This window comes from Cricetulus griseus, chromosome 3, assembly GCF_003668045.3.
Source record: "Cricetulus griseus strain 17A/GY chromosome 3, alternate assembly CriGri-PICRH-1.0, whole genome shotgun sequence".
In the NCBI taxonomy this organism is placed as follows: domain Eukaryota; kingdom Metazoa; phylum Chordata; class Mammalia; order Rodentia; family Cricetidae; genus Cricetulus; species Cricetulus griseus.
Window position 1 is genome coordinate 236,714,000 of NC_048596.1, and position 16,323 is coordinate 236,730,322.

At 43.7% G+C, this 16,323-nt stretch overlaps 1 protein-coding gene across 1 annotated transcript in view; it reads left to right on the plus strand.

Annotated features, from left to right (window-relative positions):
• The window catches only part of LOC100766031 (nidogen-1), an 82,175-nt gene that overhangs the window by 23,010 nt on the left and 42,842 nt on the right, over window positions 1-16,323 (plus strand). Inside the window, exons 2-7 of the mRNA XM_027409438.2 lie at window positions 1,894-2,193; window positions 3,423-3,649; window positions 7,507-7,886; window positions 11,635-11,784; window positions 15,118-15,369; window positions 16,028-16,228. Coding sequence (XP_027265239.1) covers window positions 1,894-2,193; window positions 3,423-3,649; window positions 7,507-7,886; window positions 11,635-11,784; window positions 15,118-15,369; window positions 16,028-16,228 — 1,510 coding nt within the window. The remainder of the gene's footprint in view (window positions 1-1,893; window positions 2,194-3,422; window positions 3,650-7,506; window positions 7,887-11,634; window positions 11,785-15,117; window positions 15,370-16,027; window positions 16,229-16,323) is intronic.

Sequence of the window (16,323 nt, forward strand, 5' to 3'; positions counted from 1 at the left end):
CCCAGCACTGCAATAAATAAATAAATAGATTGACTAATTAATTAAAAATAAATGATGCTTCTAGTCCTTTACCAGCCTAGGATGGAATCAGCACTACCACCTCCAGCCTTCTTTCCAGGTGCTGGGGAGTGAGAGATCTTGTTTCCAAATCTATAAAGTGGAAAGAAACCTGACCTCTGGCTTCTACATGCCCTCTTAAACACATGAGAGTGACCATATTCTGTAAGAACTAAAAAAGATTCTGAGCTCACTATACCTATCACAACTTAGGCTAGCCTTGAACTCACTAGGTAGCAAAGAATGACCTTGGTATCTTCCAGCCCTCATCTTCCCAGTGCTGTGATTACAGGCATAAACTGCCATGTCCAGGTTACATATTGCTGACAATTGAACCCAAGGCCTACACGCATATGCCACCATGCCTGGTTTATATATTGCTGGCAACTGAACCCAAGGGATTGTGCAGCCAGTCAGGAATTCTTACAGCTGTATCCAAAGTCCTGAGATGACTGACCTTGGAGTCAAGATATTTGGGTCAGAATTCCAGTGATGCCAGTTATACATGGTGACTTTGGACAAGTTAATTACTTAATTTTCCCACTAGAAAAATATGGATACCAGTGACACCTAGCTGGACTTTTTTGTTGGGACCTTTGGCTCCCCAATAATGACACAGAGACTTATTATTAATTATTAAAGCTCAGTGGAAAGCTTTGGCTTGTTTCTAACTAGCTCTTATAATGTAAATCAACCCCTATCTTTTAATTTGCATTCTTTTATATGGTGTGGTTACCTTTACCCTGAATTAGCCATGCTGCTTCCTCTGCATCTCCTGGCATCTTTCTTCCCAGTGTCCTCCCTGCCAGGAAATCCTGCCTGGCTATTGGCCATTCAGCTTTTTATTAAACCAATCAGAGTGACACATCTTCACAGTGTACAAAGAGATTACCTCACAACATCTACCCTTCTAGAGTTTCCCCAAGGATTAGATGCTGCCTGCAATGTGGTGAACTGCTAATACCTGTTAGCTGGTAGTCTAAGCACTAAGCTAGTCACACTGGTTAGTGACACTATGGTAACCATGCAGATTTACTTCTTAATACATTCATTTTATCATCATCTGTGTTATCTTTCTCCTGGACTGTGGGTTCCTTGAAGGTGGGTCTGTATCCAACCCACTCTGGTGCCCATCGTGGTATAACACAGTCCCTGTGTGGAAGGCTTACTGCCTTTGCTGAGTTAGTCATTTGGATAATGCTGACAGTCAACAAAGCACTTTCATTCTCATCATTTTGGTCAGGAGGACTCAGAGGGGAAACTTGAGAAGTTTGAGACACCACCCCATACCATGACAACAGGCACCCTGCAAGCATGTCCTCGGATTCCTGTCTGACATTCCCTCTGCCAGCCGATCTTGTCTAGAAGACAAATGTTGGTCTTGCCAGTTGGGCTCATCTCCTTCTCCCATTGTTTATTTTGTTTACGATGGGCAACTACAATAGTGTCCCGAGGGAGTGGCCACTTCCACCATACCTGATAGCAACAACTAAGGGAGGAAAGACTTACCTTGACTCATGGTTCTAGGGGGCTTTTTTTCTATCATGGTGGAAAAGGTACCATGGAGCCTGGTGAAGCTGCTCAGTCTATGTGATGGCAGCATGTGGCAGAGGCTGTTCACATGGTGGCTGACGTGGGCACAGAGAACAAGGCAGGAGCTAGGAGCTAGGAACTGTTCCTAGAGCTCTACTTCCGTCAAGCATACTCTGTTACTAATGGTTCCACAGTCTCTAAAAATAGGACCACCAGCTGGAAATTGTTTAAAATCAAACCCTAACATTTCCCCTTGATGAGTTCATCTCTGTATTCCCTCTAACCACACTTGGTTCCCTGCAGGTCACTACAAATGGCATCATCGCCATGAGCGAACCCCCAGCCAGAGAATCCCATCCCGGAACCTTCCCACCCAGCTTCGGCTCAGTGGCGCCTTTCCTGGCTGACTTGGACACAACAGATGGCCTGGGGAATGTGTATTATCGAGAAGACTTATCCCCCTCCATCATGCAGATGGCAGCGGAGTATGTCCAGAGAGGCTTCCCGGAGGTCCCTTTCCAGCCCACTAGTGTGGTGGTTGTCACTTGGGAGTCCGTGGCCCCCTATGAAGGGCCCAGTGGGAGCTCTGCCCAGGAAGGCAAGGTGAGTGCATCCCAGATGGAGATGTAGGTATCTGGTGTGTTGACTTCTGAGGCCTTTGGACTTCTGGTTTGTGCTTGTTCCAATGGTCATCATGCCTATGATGTTGCTCAAGACAGGAAGTCTAGAGAAAAATACAGTAAGTTGCTTGTTGCAGGTCAGCAGGTTCCAGATAGGCTGTCTAAATCTGTGAATATCTGATATCAAGAAAGCCAGTTATTTGAGGAGATTGCTCCACAGCAAACATTTGCCTGGGAAATGGTATTCCCTGTGTGCTCCTTCTTTAATTGAGAAAGAATGGGAAGATGGCTTCTAATTATATAGAGAAGTTATTAATAGGAAATGCTAGGCTCTGATATCAAAGTGCTCCTGAGTCAAGTAAAGAATACCCACTAGTAAAGAAGTTGCCATAATAATTCTTATTGGAACAATCCTCCAAACTTTTGGCCATATCTCCTCTTAATCACTATCCCCCAGTAGGTCACATAGCATCCCATGGAAGATGCTTTGGAGAAGTCTGGGACAGGTCTACATATCACACAAGACTTTGCAAAACTGGAAGATCTCCTGGCACAAGAATACTAAGCTCAGGCTAGAAAAATGGCTCAGTGGTTAAGAGTGCTGATTGCTCTTCCAGAGGTCCTGAGTTCAATTCCCAGCAACCACAAGGTGGTTCACAACTATCTATAGTAGGATCTAGTGCCCTTTTCTGGCCTGCAGGCATACATGCAGGCAGAATACTATACAAAATAAATAAATAATACTGTTCTTTAAAAAAAAAAAAAAAAGAATACTGAGCTCTTGACTGCTTCTTGGGTCTAATCCCTCCAACAGTTGTACCAAATGCTTATTATTTGCCTTGAGCATGCCTTTTCTTTCATTCTGGTATGTTTTTAATCCACAATATCTTGCACACACTGTCGTTTGTCCTTGGATGCTCTCCTGTGTGTATGCTCAGGCCCTCCTGTGACCAGCAAGGGCCTCCCCTACCTCCACTCTACCCAGCATGGGTACTTCCTCTTTTGATCTACATGTAGTATGCACCTCTGTTACAGTGTTTTGTCCATATAGCCACCTCTCTAGGTAGACGGTATATTCCCAATTGCAGGGGAATGAGGAGGCATACCTCTGCCTTTCACTGTCCTTTCTACTAGGATAGGAGCCCAGTGAATAGCATCCTTGGAGAGTGTGATTGTATTCTTTGGTAACTGACTTTTAACTTATCTTCACAGAGAAACACGTTCCAGGCTGTGCTGGCCTCCTCAAATTCCAGCTCCTATGCCATTTTCCTTTATCCTGAAGATGGTCTACAGTTCTTTACAACATTCTCGAAGAAGGATGAAAACCAAGTGCCTGCCATGGTTGGCTTCAGCCAAGGCTTAGTGGGATTTCTATGGAGAAGTGATGGAGCCTACAACATATTTGCCAATGACAGGGAATCAATTGAAAATTTGGCCAAGTATGCATATTCCTTACTTGTTTTTCTTTATCAGAAAATATTATTTTTATAATATTATTGTATGTTGTTTTATTGAACACAATGTAATAGGTATTATGTTACCTAAGAATGTTCCTGTAGATTTAAATTTTACATAGAGATATTTAAATGATGAAATAGTATTTTTTTCCTCATGAACTTTAGGGAGTATATTCAGCACAAAGAGATTATTTGTCTGTTTTCATTTTTATTTATGTGTATGAATGTTTTGCACATATATTGTGTTCAGTGCCTGTGAAAACTAGAAGAGAGTATTGGATCCCAGGGACTAAAGTTACAGATGGTTTTGAGCCACCACATGGGTGCTGGGAATTGAACCCAGACCCTCTGGAGGAGTAACGAGCGCTCTTAACTTTTGAGCCATCTCTCCAGCCCCAACAGTTTGTTAATTCAAGTGCACCCTAATGCAAAATTGTCTCTCCCATGTCCCCAGTGAGTCTAAGGTCAGAAATGAAGACAATTCAAACCTGTCTCCTTCTAGGAACCTAAAGAAAGAGTGATTTTCCACCATACTGATTCAGGAACAGTTCTTTACCACACTCATACTCAATGAAGCCTCATTGTAAGGATGTTATAGACTCGATAGAAGAGAGAAATAGCCAAGATTATTGTTTTTGTTTTGCCCCCCCCCCCACCTTGTCCAGGGTTTAGGCTGGCCTTGAACTCAGAGATCGGCCTGCCTCTGCTTCTCAAATGCTGGGATTGAAGGTGTGTGCCACCACCATCTGGCATAGTTACTTCTCACCTTTAAAAACATACAATTTAGAGAGAGAGGAGAGAGAGAGAGAGAGAGAGAGAGAGAGAGAGAGAGAGAGAGAGAGAGAATGTGTGCACGTACATTCACGTACATTTCAGTTCTGAGGATTGAATGTAGGGCCTTGTGCATGCTAGGCAAGCATTTTTTACCATTAAGCTACATCCCTAGCCCTTAATTTAATTTTCTTAGAGTGACAGTATTTCATAACTGGTTTGGAAAAATTCCCCAAAATTTAACAGCTGACTCTCCTCAAATGTTTTACATAACTTCTGAAAGAATACTTCTGATCACAGATACACAATAGTTATTAAAATGCTGCATCAAGCTGGGCATTGGTGGTGCATGCCTTTAATCTCAGCACTCAGGAAGCAGAGACAGGCAGAACTCTGTGAGTTCAAGGCCAGCCTGGTCTACAAAGCAAATTCCAAGACAGCCAGGGCTAGTAAATAGAGAAACCTGTCTTGAAAAACAAGAACAACAAAAGTTGCTCAATCAAAAATTAGAGGTAGGGTCACTCTGCTGTATTTAGCATATTTAATGCCTCAGGGTTTTGAATCTCAATTGCTTTTCAGAGTGTAGCACTGTTGTCATGAACAGCCCTCTTGGTCAACGCATGCAGGTTTTCCCGCACACCAACCAATTTCTCAATTCTCTGGATACTGGCTAAGTGTCCTATAGTTTAGTTTAGATCAGGTCTGGCACTGACTATCTATCTGGAATCAATGTAGACCCCACAGCTACACAGCCTAGCCCCACAAGGTGCCCCCACCTCAGCTGCCAATGCCCACATCCTACAGTTGTGCCTGTGCTTCTGACCACACAATTATAAATCAATTTTCATGACTCTGTCTATTTTTAGGATCAGTAATTTACTAGAACAGCTCACAGAGCTCAGAAAACCTCCCAATGTTACTGTCCCTGAGTTGCTATAAAGAATCACTTCAGAAGGCTGGACAGATAGATCAGCAATTAAGAGTACTTGTTGATCTTTCAGAAGACCTTAGTTCAGCTACCAGCATCCTCATCTAGTAACTCACAGCCACCTGTAACTCGGGGAGGGGGGTGGGAATCTGATGCTCTCTTTTGTCTACTCTGGGTGCCTGCATGCACATACACTTACAGACACAGACACACATATACATACACATAAATAAATAATAAAAAAAATCTTAAAAAACAAAAACAAAACCACCACAGGACTAGAGAGACAGTTCAGTTGGTAAAGGACCTGAGTAATATTCCCAGAACCCACATAGAAAGCCAAACATGCTGGTCTTATAAATCCAGCACTGGGAGGTTGAGATGGATGGATTCCTAGCATTTTGCCAGCCATCCTTGTCTACTTAGTGACTCCCAGGGCAGTAACAGACCCTGTCTCAAAAAACAAAAAACAAAAAACAAACAAACAAAAAAACAAGGTGGATGGTACATGAAGAATGAGGTGAATTGGAGGTTGAACCCCTATTTGCATATGCACACATGGTGCACATGTGCCTGTACACACAAGCCCCTTTCCTCATGTCCCCCATCTACATACCAAAGAGTGCACTGCAGTGACAGTCAAAGGGGAACGAAGCAGAGGGTAAGGAACGGGGTGAGGTGCTAAACCTACCCACCCCCACTTTGTTGCACCTTCCAGCATCTCCCTTCATTCACCTACACATCAGCTCTCCAAATCCTGCCATTTAGAGTTTATATTGAAGTTGCATAATGTGTGACCTTTGGCCTCATTGACCTTAGGTGATGAACTGCATTAGAAGCCCAGTGTCTTCCTCCCTGTAGATAGGACTAGAGCGGGCTTGGAAGGGACAGAACTTCTTGGTCTTCTGGCCAAGAGGCTCAGTCACTGGTCTTCTCATTAGCACGAAAAGGTCACTTTTGTTTTCTTTTTGGTTTTTTTTTTTTTTTTTTTTTTGGTTTTTCGAGACAGGGTTTCTCTGTGTAGCTTTGGAGCCTATCCTGCTATCCTGGCTCTTGCTCCGGAGACCAGGCTGGCCTCAAACCCACAGAGATCTGCCTGCCTCTACCTCCTGAGTGCTGGGATTAAAGGCGTGTGCCACCAACGCCCGGCTTCTTTTTGTTTTTTTGTGACAGGGTTTCTCTGTATAGCCATGACTGTCCTGGAACTCATTCTGTAGACCAGGCTGGCCTCAAATTCATAGAGATCCACCTGCTTCTGCCTCCTGAGCACTGGGATTAAAGGAGTGCACCACCACTGGTCAGAAAGGTCAGTTTTATTACATTTGAAATTCCAAGGGCAAAGGAGCTCTAGGGTCATGTACCAATCAACTGTATTCTCTTTCTTTCTTTCTTTCTTTCTTTCTTTCTTTCTTTCTTTCTTTATTGGTTTTTTTTTTCCGAGACAGGGTTTCTCTGTGGCTTTGGAGGCTGTCCTGGAACTAGCTCTTGTAGACCAGGCTGGCCTCGAACTCATAGAGATCTGACTGCCTCCCAAGTGCTGGGATTAAAGGTGTGCACCACCACCTCCGGGCTATCTACTGTATTTTCTCTGTGTATACAAATATGTTAACTGGTCACAATGGCATGTGCCTTTGATCCAAGTACTCAGGAGACAGAACAGTTTGAGGCTAGCCTGGTCTATAGACTGAGTTCCAGTACAGCCAGGGATATAAAAAGAAACCCTAACTCAAAAAACAAAACAAAAACACAAACAAACAAAAACAAATATGTGTTACTCCATGCAATGAAAAGACAATAGTGGGGAATGAATCTAGTCACCTGAGTTCATGTGATGGGACACGTAAGCAGTGAATAGTATGAACTGGTGACATCGAGAGACCTTGGTGTCCTAGGATGGCACTAGAAGGTAAGCTCTTTATGTCTATTTAGACTCATTCTCACAAAATAATCCCTGCCTGTTTGAGCTCTGTGATGACCATGCATGGCAGATACTGCCCTCCTGGACACCAACCTTGCTGAGGATATCACATGCTATGGGTTTCAGATGGATACATGTTACCTGAGCACTTCCTGCCTGTTGGGTCAATGGGGGCTACTTGTGGGCTTTGGGCTGTTCTCAAGATGTCTTCCTTGCCTTTAGGAGCAGCAACGCTGGACACCAGGGTGTGTGGGTGTTTGAGATCGGGAGTCCTGCTACTGCCAAGGGTGTGGTGTCTGCAGATGTGAACCTAGGCCTGGATGACGATGGATCAGACTATGAGGATGAAGAGTATGACCTGGCAACCTCTCACCTAGGCCTGGAGGATATGGCCACCCAACCCTTTCCATCCCCTAGTCCAAGAAGGGGAAACACCCACCCACACGATGTACCCAGGGTCCTCTCTCCTAGCTATGAGGCTACAGAAAGACCCCATGGGATCCCCACTGAGAGAACCAGGACCTTCCAATTGCCAGCAGAGAGGTTTCACCAGCAGCACCCTCAGGTTATTGATGTGGATGAAGTAGAGGAAACAGGAATTGGTAAGACATCTATTTTACAGTTTGTAACCTTTCTTGCCTGCTTGGGTTTCTAGACAGGAGTTGGCTAATGTAGGGTGGGTCATGTGCCGATGAGGTGGCTTTGTAGGAAACAGATGACCTGAGGGAGCAGGAACTGTGTGCTCACACTGAAAATCAATTACTGCATAGGCCCAGTGGCTTTTGAGTGGCCTAGTAATCTTTTAGGATTAGAACTTTGGTTCTAGACACAGTAGGGTTATGCTACATTTCAAGATTCCTCATAATATATTCTGTTTCAAAGAGACTTGGGGCCAGAGAGAGATGATTCAGTAGGTAAAGGTGCTGATGTCATAAGTTTGATCTCCTGGAGTCCACATAGTAGAAGGAGAGGAATGATTCCCCCAAACTGTCCTCTGACTGCCACACACATGTATGTGTGCATACACACACAAACAAAACACACACAAACAAATAAATAAGCGTATTAGTATTTTTTTTTACAAGACAGTATCTCATTTATGTAGCTTTGGATGACCTGTTACTTAATGTAGACTAGGCTAGCCTCAGACTCATGAAGATTCTGCTGCCTCTGCTTCCCGGGTGCTGGAATTAAAGCCCTGCACTACCATAATCTGGCTAATGATTTTTTCTTTTAAAATGTCATTGTTGGGTGCTGTTTGCCCAACATTGTAGAGGCTGAGACAGGAGAATCAATGTTTCTAGCTACAGAGTGAGTTCCAGGACAGCCTGAGATACAGTAAAATCCTGTGTTAAAAACCAAAAGAGAAGGAGGGAGAGACTAGAATATTTTGAAACTCAAGTTTCTTATTTGTGACTTCTGAGATATATTCACCCACCTGAAAAAACATTCTAGAAGTTCCTTTGGCTTCTTATGCAGCTTTTCTCCCACAGTTTTTCCTCTTGGTTTTGGAATTCAAACAGCTGATTATTTTTCCTCCTGTCAGTTGCAGGGTTGCTTTCTAAAGAACACACACACACACCCCGAATCCCCTTAAAAGGCAGTTTTATATAATGTGGTATATTCTTTTTCTCCTTCTTCCCCTTCTCCCACTCCTTCCTCTTCCTTCTGGGTTTGGTTTCTCTGTGTATCCCGGGCCTCAAACTCAGAGATCTGCTTGCCTCTGCCTTCTGAATGCTGGGATTAAAGGCATGAGTCATCATACATGCATGGCACAACACAATATATTCTAATCAACCATATTGTATCAAGTGTTTCCTTCAATTTGAGGAAAATTACTTGAGCATTCTTTAAGTATTATGAGGACATTATCAAAATACTCTTGCTTTTTTCTTGAGACTGACAGATAATGGCTGGTTTTATTTATCAACTCGATACAACCTAGAATCACCCTGAAAGAGAGTGTCAGTGAAGGATGACTCCATCAGGTTGACCTGAGAGCATGTGTGTGGTGGGTTGTCAGTGAAGGATGTCTCCATCAGGTTGACCTGTGAGCATGTGTGTGGTGGGTTGTCTTGATTGCCTTGATGGATGTGGGAAAACCCGGCCTGAGAGTCAAGAGCTCCCTTTCATAGTTTTGGGCACTAGATTGTAGAAGAATAGAGAAAGCTAGCTGAGCAGTAGCTACCTGTTCATTTATTCCTCTCTGCTCTTGGTTGTGACTGTGATGTGACTGACTGTTTCATGTGCCTTGCACAATGGTATGCAAGCCAGAGAAACCTCTTTCTCCCCTAAGTTGCTTTTTGTCAGATTTTTTTTTTTTTAAATCATGGCAACATGAAGAAAACTAGGACACCCACTGAAGTTCATTTTAAGAAAATTTATTTATTTTTTATTTCGGTGAATGTGTCTTTTACTTGCATGAGTGTATGTGTACCATGCTCTTGCCTGGTGCCCATAGAGTCTAAAAGTGGTCATCAGATCCCCTGGAACTGGAATTTCAGGTGGTTGTGAGCTACCATTCAGGTGTTAGTAATCGAACCTGAGTCCTTAAATAGCAGCAAGTGTTCTTAACTACTGAGCCATCTCTCTAGCCCCACCAAGACCCAAATAAATGGAAGCGTTAGAATCTTTAAATGTGTCTCATAGGACACTTTACTCTTTCTATTAAGAGGTTATTGTAAGACTTGGAAACATCTACTCCATTCCACCTACTAACTCATTTTTGTTTCTCTGTCCTTGTTCTGATGTACATCATGGCAGTAGTCATTACTGTCTGTCCATATTGAATACCCAAAATGGGAAAGATGGGCATTTATGAGGCTGTGTGCTCACTACTGAGGCACAGAAGTGAATGAGATGCTATTTCGTGGAAAAATGAGTTCATGAGTTACAGTCTTACACCTCATGAACATTGTTTTCTGGATTTTGGGTAGGGGAAGGCTCTGCTCACCTCTTGGCCAGCAGAACCTTTGATGCTGCTAGAGTATGTTTGCTTATAGGTGTTAAGTTTTGAGTTTCATCTTTTTTTCCTAGCCTTCCTAAGTATCTGAAATTTATCATTTATGAAATTGTCATATTTATTTACTCCTCAACAACAAATGGTAGCAAAAGCCTAGACTTGAACTCAAAATGTATCTGTGACAGATGGCTTCTTTTTGGTCCCTTTTCCCAGTTATTTCACTGTGTTTATTAGAAACATCAATGGTCTGAGGCTTACAATAACATTCTGGTGTTGTTTAAATAGTTGGCCTCATATATACAGAACATAGCAGACCTACCAATGGGGGATTCCTGGATTGAACTTATGCAATTAGAAAACTCTCAAGTTTACTCAGGTGCCCTTGACTTTGGTCACCAGCCATTTTATACACACTGGAAATTCCAAGTAGCTGGAGCCAAAACAATCTACCTGAGGATAAATGTTATTTTGAGCTTCACTCATAAAGTCAGTTATAAACAGGATTATTATTACCTATAGGAGTTCACTCCTAGGGATTTTGAATTTTATTCCAAACGTATTTGCTCTAGTTAGATGATTTAATTTAATGGACTGGTTTGAAGTTCTAGTAAAACAAACTTGGGTGCTGGAAATTTAAACTAGAGATTCTTTTTTGATTCTCGGGTCAAAGGATCTTAAAAGAGGTATAATCAATGGATTGTTTTTGACTGGCTGTTTTTAATTTTTATTGAGATTATAAAATACTTACATCATTTCTCCTTTTCTTTCCTCCCTCCAAACACTCACTAGACCCTTTCAAATTCATGTCCCTGAGTTCCATTCCCTAGCTCTCCATATATCAGGCATGTGATCCCTCTACTCAGGAGGTGAATATAGGAGGATCAGGAGTTCAAGATCATTTTCAGTTCTTAGTGAGTTTGTGGGTAACCTGGGATACATGGGACTCTGTCTCAACAAAATAAAACAAAACAAACAAAACAAAACAAAAATGGGGTTGGGGTAAACATATCTTTTGAGGCTCCTAAGTAAATGAAGCTGCTCCTCTGACCATATTAGATGGGTACCATCCTAAGATTGATATTGAGCAAGAGTACCCCTGTGTTAATTGACATTAATATACTGCATTGTGGCAGTTTTTAAGCATTTATACTTAATGATTTCTCAGCTTCTTCAAGACTTGTTTACATCAGTGGTCTGAGTAATGGAGCCCCATCTCTATACAATGGCCACACTCTTGCCATGGACTTTTGACTGCTGTGGCCAGCTTGGCTCCTTGAAGGTCTTAGGTAGATGGGAGTCCCGTTGGCTCATGGGCACCTATGTGGAAATGCCTCCCAGCTGAGAACCTGCCAAACTTTCACAGGTTTGCTTTTGTTTTCTCCAAACAGTATTCAGCTACAACATAGGTTCCCAGCAGACGTGTGCCAACAATAGACACCAGTGCTCCGTGCATGCAGAGTGCAGAGACTATGCTACTGGCTTCTGCTGCAGGTGCGTGGCCAACTACACGGGCAACGGCAGGCAGTGTGTAGCAGAAGGTAATGTACTTTTCCTGTGCATTTTCAGCTTTGGGGAAAAGGAAAGGAATGCCTTTTGGGTCTTGGTGCTTGTTTATAGACATGGTCCTTGATCTGATCTCTGGAACATGCAGTTTTTAATAATATCCTCTCTGTTACGTTCTTTGGTGGGCATTCCTCCCAGGATGTCCTTTTTTTTTCTGATATATGGCACATTATCTTGTTCCCCTGTACTCCTTCTCCATTTCTGAGATGACGGTCACCAGGAAGGAGCTCTACTCCTCCATTTCTGAGATGACAATCACCAGGAAGGAGCCTCTCTTCACAACTGTCCCCTGACTGCAACAGAAAGACCCAAGCATTGAAACGATGCAGCCAGGACCAGGAGTTGTTCTCCCTCGTTTTCCTTCACTCATACCTTTGTCTTTGGAGTCCTCTCAGTTCTTTGTTTCTTTGATTTTGAGACAGCATCTTGTCACATAGCCTGGGCTGACCTCAAACTTGAGATTGTCCACATGTAGAGTGCTGGGTCTACAGTGCGTTTCCAACTTGGCTTGAGCTCTAGCTCTGCATGCATTGCTTGTAAACCTCTCTCTCTCTCTCTCTCTCTCTCTCTCTCTCTCTCTCTCTCTCTCTCTCCCTCCCTCCACCTCCCCGCTCCCCAGACACCAGCATGCCTGAGGTGAGGCTGATGGGGTGTTGTCCTTAGTTCTGGCTTGTCAAACTCAGTACACATCCAGTTCTGAAGTGAATTCCATGCTGAGGTCACTTTCACCTCTGTCCTCAAAGGGGACTGGCTAGTCCCTCTGCCCCACATAGTCAGAGGAATCTTCTATGTAAGTCTTAGGGTCCTTATGACAGCCATTACTTTTGAGGCTCTAAATTAGAATGAAAATAAGTGACAAAACCTTACTATATTTGGCTTTTGTCCCTTCGGATGCCACCAAATGCCTCACTTGTCACAACTTACCTTTATATTCGCTTAATGGGGAATTTGAGTTGCTTTGAAAAATCTTGCTAATTAAAATCTAATTCGAGAGATGTGTGCTGTGTTCCAGATTCCTTGTCATAGCCATCCTGAAGTCTGAAGTCAGTTGTTTTAATTTGCCCCTCCCCTACACACACACACACACACACACACACACACACACACACACACACACACACACGTTTCCTTCTGGGTCATAATTAAGTAAAGTGATATTTGTCTTATTTTCATCTATCTTCAGCAATGAATCAACAAGCAGTTTAGCTGTCATATTAATTTAGGAGAATGTTTTTAATTTTAAACTGTTTCCTATTTTCTTCCAAATCCTGTCACCCCAGGGGTGGGGTGCTTTTGAGTATTTGTTCCAGGCTTGGCTTTTATACTTTTTCACCCTAGCAGAAGCTTCCAAAATCCACACGGAAGTATAGTTGTTTCCTTCCTCCATCTCTCTCCCCCTTTCCCTCTCCCTCTCCCTCCTTTCTTTTCTTCCTTTCTAAATCTCTAGGTGTTGGGTATTGAGCCCAGGTCCTTGTGCTTCCCAGGCAAGTACTCTACCAACTGGGCCATACCCTCAGTCCAAAAGCATACTTAACAATATTAAGAGCCCCCTCATTAACTCCCTCTGCCGAATATCAGAGCTGAAAATGCTGAGCAAACTTTGGCATTGAGCTCAGGTATGACAAACTGTTCGGCCACACATTTTGATATTTTATGCACACCCTGTAATTGCTTTATGGTTTAAATATTTATTGGATTCTTGCTGCTTTAAAAAGAAGAGTATATTCTTTACACAGGCGTGGTGGCTCGTGCCTATAATCCCAACACTCAAGAGACTTGGGCAGGGGAATTGCTGTAAATTTGAGGTTAGCCTAGGCTATAGGGAGAGTTCTGAGGCCAGATAGAGTTACAGAGTGAGAGAAACCCCTCCCCCCAACTCAAAAAACAAGGGGGAAAAAAGCTAATTTAGAGTCTGATGGAAGCACTTGATTTGGCTTCCTTAACTTGGTTTCCTTCCTGGTTTCTGTATTGTTCTTGGAGTGCATTTTTTTTTCTTTTTTTTTTTTTTACCATTAGCCTGCAGGGGTCACAGCATTCCCCAGTGTAATGACATAGTGGGTGTACAAAGTTACTTTGTGTCAGAAATGTCCTGGCTGGTCAGTGACCTTATTTAGCAGCTCTCCAGGGAGCATAGACGACTCCCAAGAACATTTTCATAGGAGGAAGGAGTGGAGGTGTAGTGTTCCTGATCATTCACAATCTAGGAAAATAAATAAGATATATCATAGGTGGTTGATAGAGGGCCAGGGGTGGAGTTCAGAGGCAAAGCCCTCATTCTATCTCATGCCAAAAGAAAAAGGGAAAACCTTCAAAAAATGTAATTCTTCATCAAACTTCAGCAGTGCAAGGTGGCTTTTTATTTGCATCTTCCTTCAGTTTCTATTCTTATTTTGCAGTATAATTCATGTGCCTCTCTGTGTGCATGCACATGTGTGTGTGTGATGTATGTGTAGTGTTAGTGTGTGCACAAATGTGGAGGCTGGAGGTCCACATCAGATGGTTTCCTCTATTGCTGTTCACTTTACTTTTTTGAGACAGGGTCTCTCACTGAACCTCAAGGACACCAGCTAGCTTGTCCAGCTGACCAGCAAGCCCCAAGAATCCTCTTGTCTTTCCTCTCCATCCTAGTCCTGAGGTTACAAGCATACATTGCCACAGCAGGCTTTTTATATGGGTGCTGGGGTCTTGACTCAGGTCCTTACGTCTGTGCAGTGCTGGGACTCCTAATGTCTGTGATACACAGTTATGGGTGTCCATTATCAGTCCCGTGGGAGAAAGGGGAGGTGTTGGGATCCCTGAGGCCCCTGGTGCACAGTGGTAGGTACCTAGCGTTCTGCCCATTAACACCACATGCAACAGGAGCATTGGGATATCCAGGGCTTATGGCACACAATCACAGGTACAAGTATTTTCATTTCCCCAAAAGCCATTTCCCACAGCATTGCCATCTCTTTGCTTTCCTAATGAATAGACACATTCTTCTCTTTGGAAGGAAGGAGAGAACCATCTTCACCTTCTATTGCGTGGGAATCAGGATTCACTAGACTCAGTACAGGTTAAGTGAAGTTTATTCGGGGAGAATGCACTTACACAAGAGGCGGGTCACCGTCTCAGGTTCCAGCTCTAAGGATCCACTCAGGCTGTTCTCTGTGACCCCACCAGAAGCAAGAGAGCGCGCTGGGGTCGGGGACCCCAGATCTAGTCCTGTCCTCCATCACCTCTGAGCCATCAAATGGGTGTAGTCAGTGCTATAGGTGTGGGTGGGGTGGATATCTCACTACAACCTTCTCCCTTTGTTTCTGGCCCAGGTTCCCCACAGCGGGTCAATGGCAAGGTGAAGGGAAGGATCTTCGTGGGGAACAGCCAGGTGCCCGTGGTGTTTGAGAACACTGACCTACACTCCTATGTGGTGATGAACCATGGACGCTCTTACACAGCCATCAGCACCATTCCTGAAACTGTTGGGTATTCTCTGCTTCCCCTGGCACCCATTGGAGGCATCATTGGATGGATGTTTGCAGTGGAGCAGAATGGGTTCAAGAATGGGTTTAGCATCACTGGTAATTGATCCCCCAACTAAACTGAATGGGCTACACAGTCATGGGGAAGGTCAGAGAATGAATGGGTTTGGAGCTCTGTATCTTCAGATACCTTCAGAAGAAAATACTCTCCAGGCCTACCTAAAGTCTGATTTTATTGAGACATTTTCTCAATTGAGGCTCCCTCTTCTCCAGTGACTCCAGCTTGTGTCAAGTTGACATGAAACTGGCCAGTACAGAGTCCATCATCATTTCCAGGACCTGCACCCAATGTCCTGGGCTGGGCACATTAACGCTGCCTCCTCCTCCCTAGGCCTCCTTCCCTCTGCCCTTTCTCCCTCCAATTACTCCTATCTTCTGTTTCATTTTACATGTGTCCCTTTTCCCTCTCTTGTTCCCTTCCCTCTTCCCTTTAGATCCTTTCTTACTTTCTCATACTCTCCTTTCCACTTTATATGTTCTACAAATTATAATATAATTAAATATATAATAATGAATATGTAAATTTCAATCTAGATTCTGTATAGGAGAAATAACACACAATATTTCTAGTTCTGAGTCTGGCTTAGTTCAACCAGCTAGGGTAGAAGAGTTCTCTTCCTGCCTCTCCATGAACCTAGAGCCAGCAGGAGGGTACACTTGCCAGGTGACAGAGTGACAGGCCTGTCTTGCTTTCCAGGGGGCGAGTTCACCCGACAAGCCGAGGTGACCTTCTTGGGGCACCCGGGCAAGCTGGTCCTGAAGCAGCACTTCAGTGGTATTGACGAACACGGACACCTGACCATCAACACAGAACTAGACGGCCGAGTGCCACAGATCCCCTATGGTTCTTCAGTGCACATTGAGCCCTACACAGAGCTGTATCACTACTCCAGCTCAGGTGAGCCCCAGACTTTGAACCCCAGGGCATCCTGACACTCTGCAAATGCCCACCCACTCTGATGGCCTTGAGCACCTGGGGCAGTCTCCCTGGGA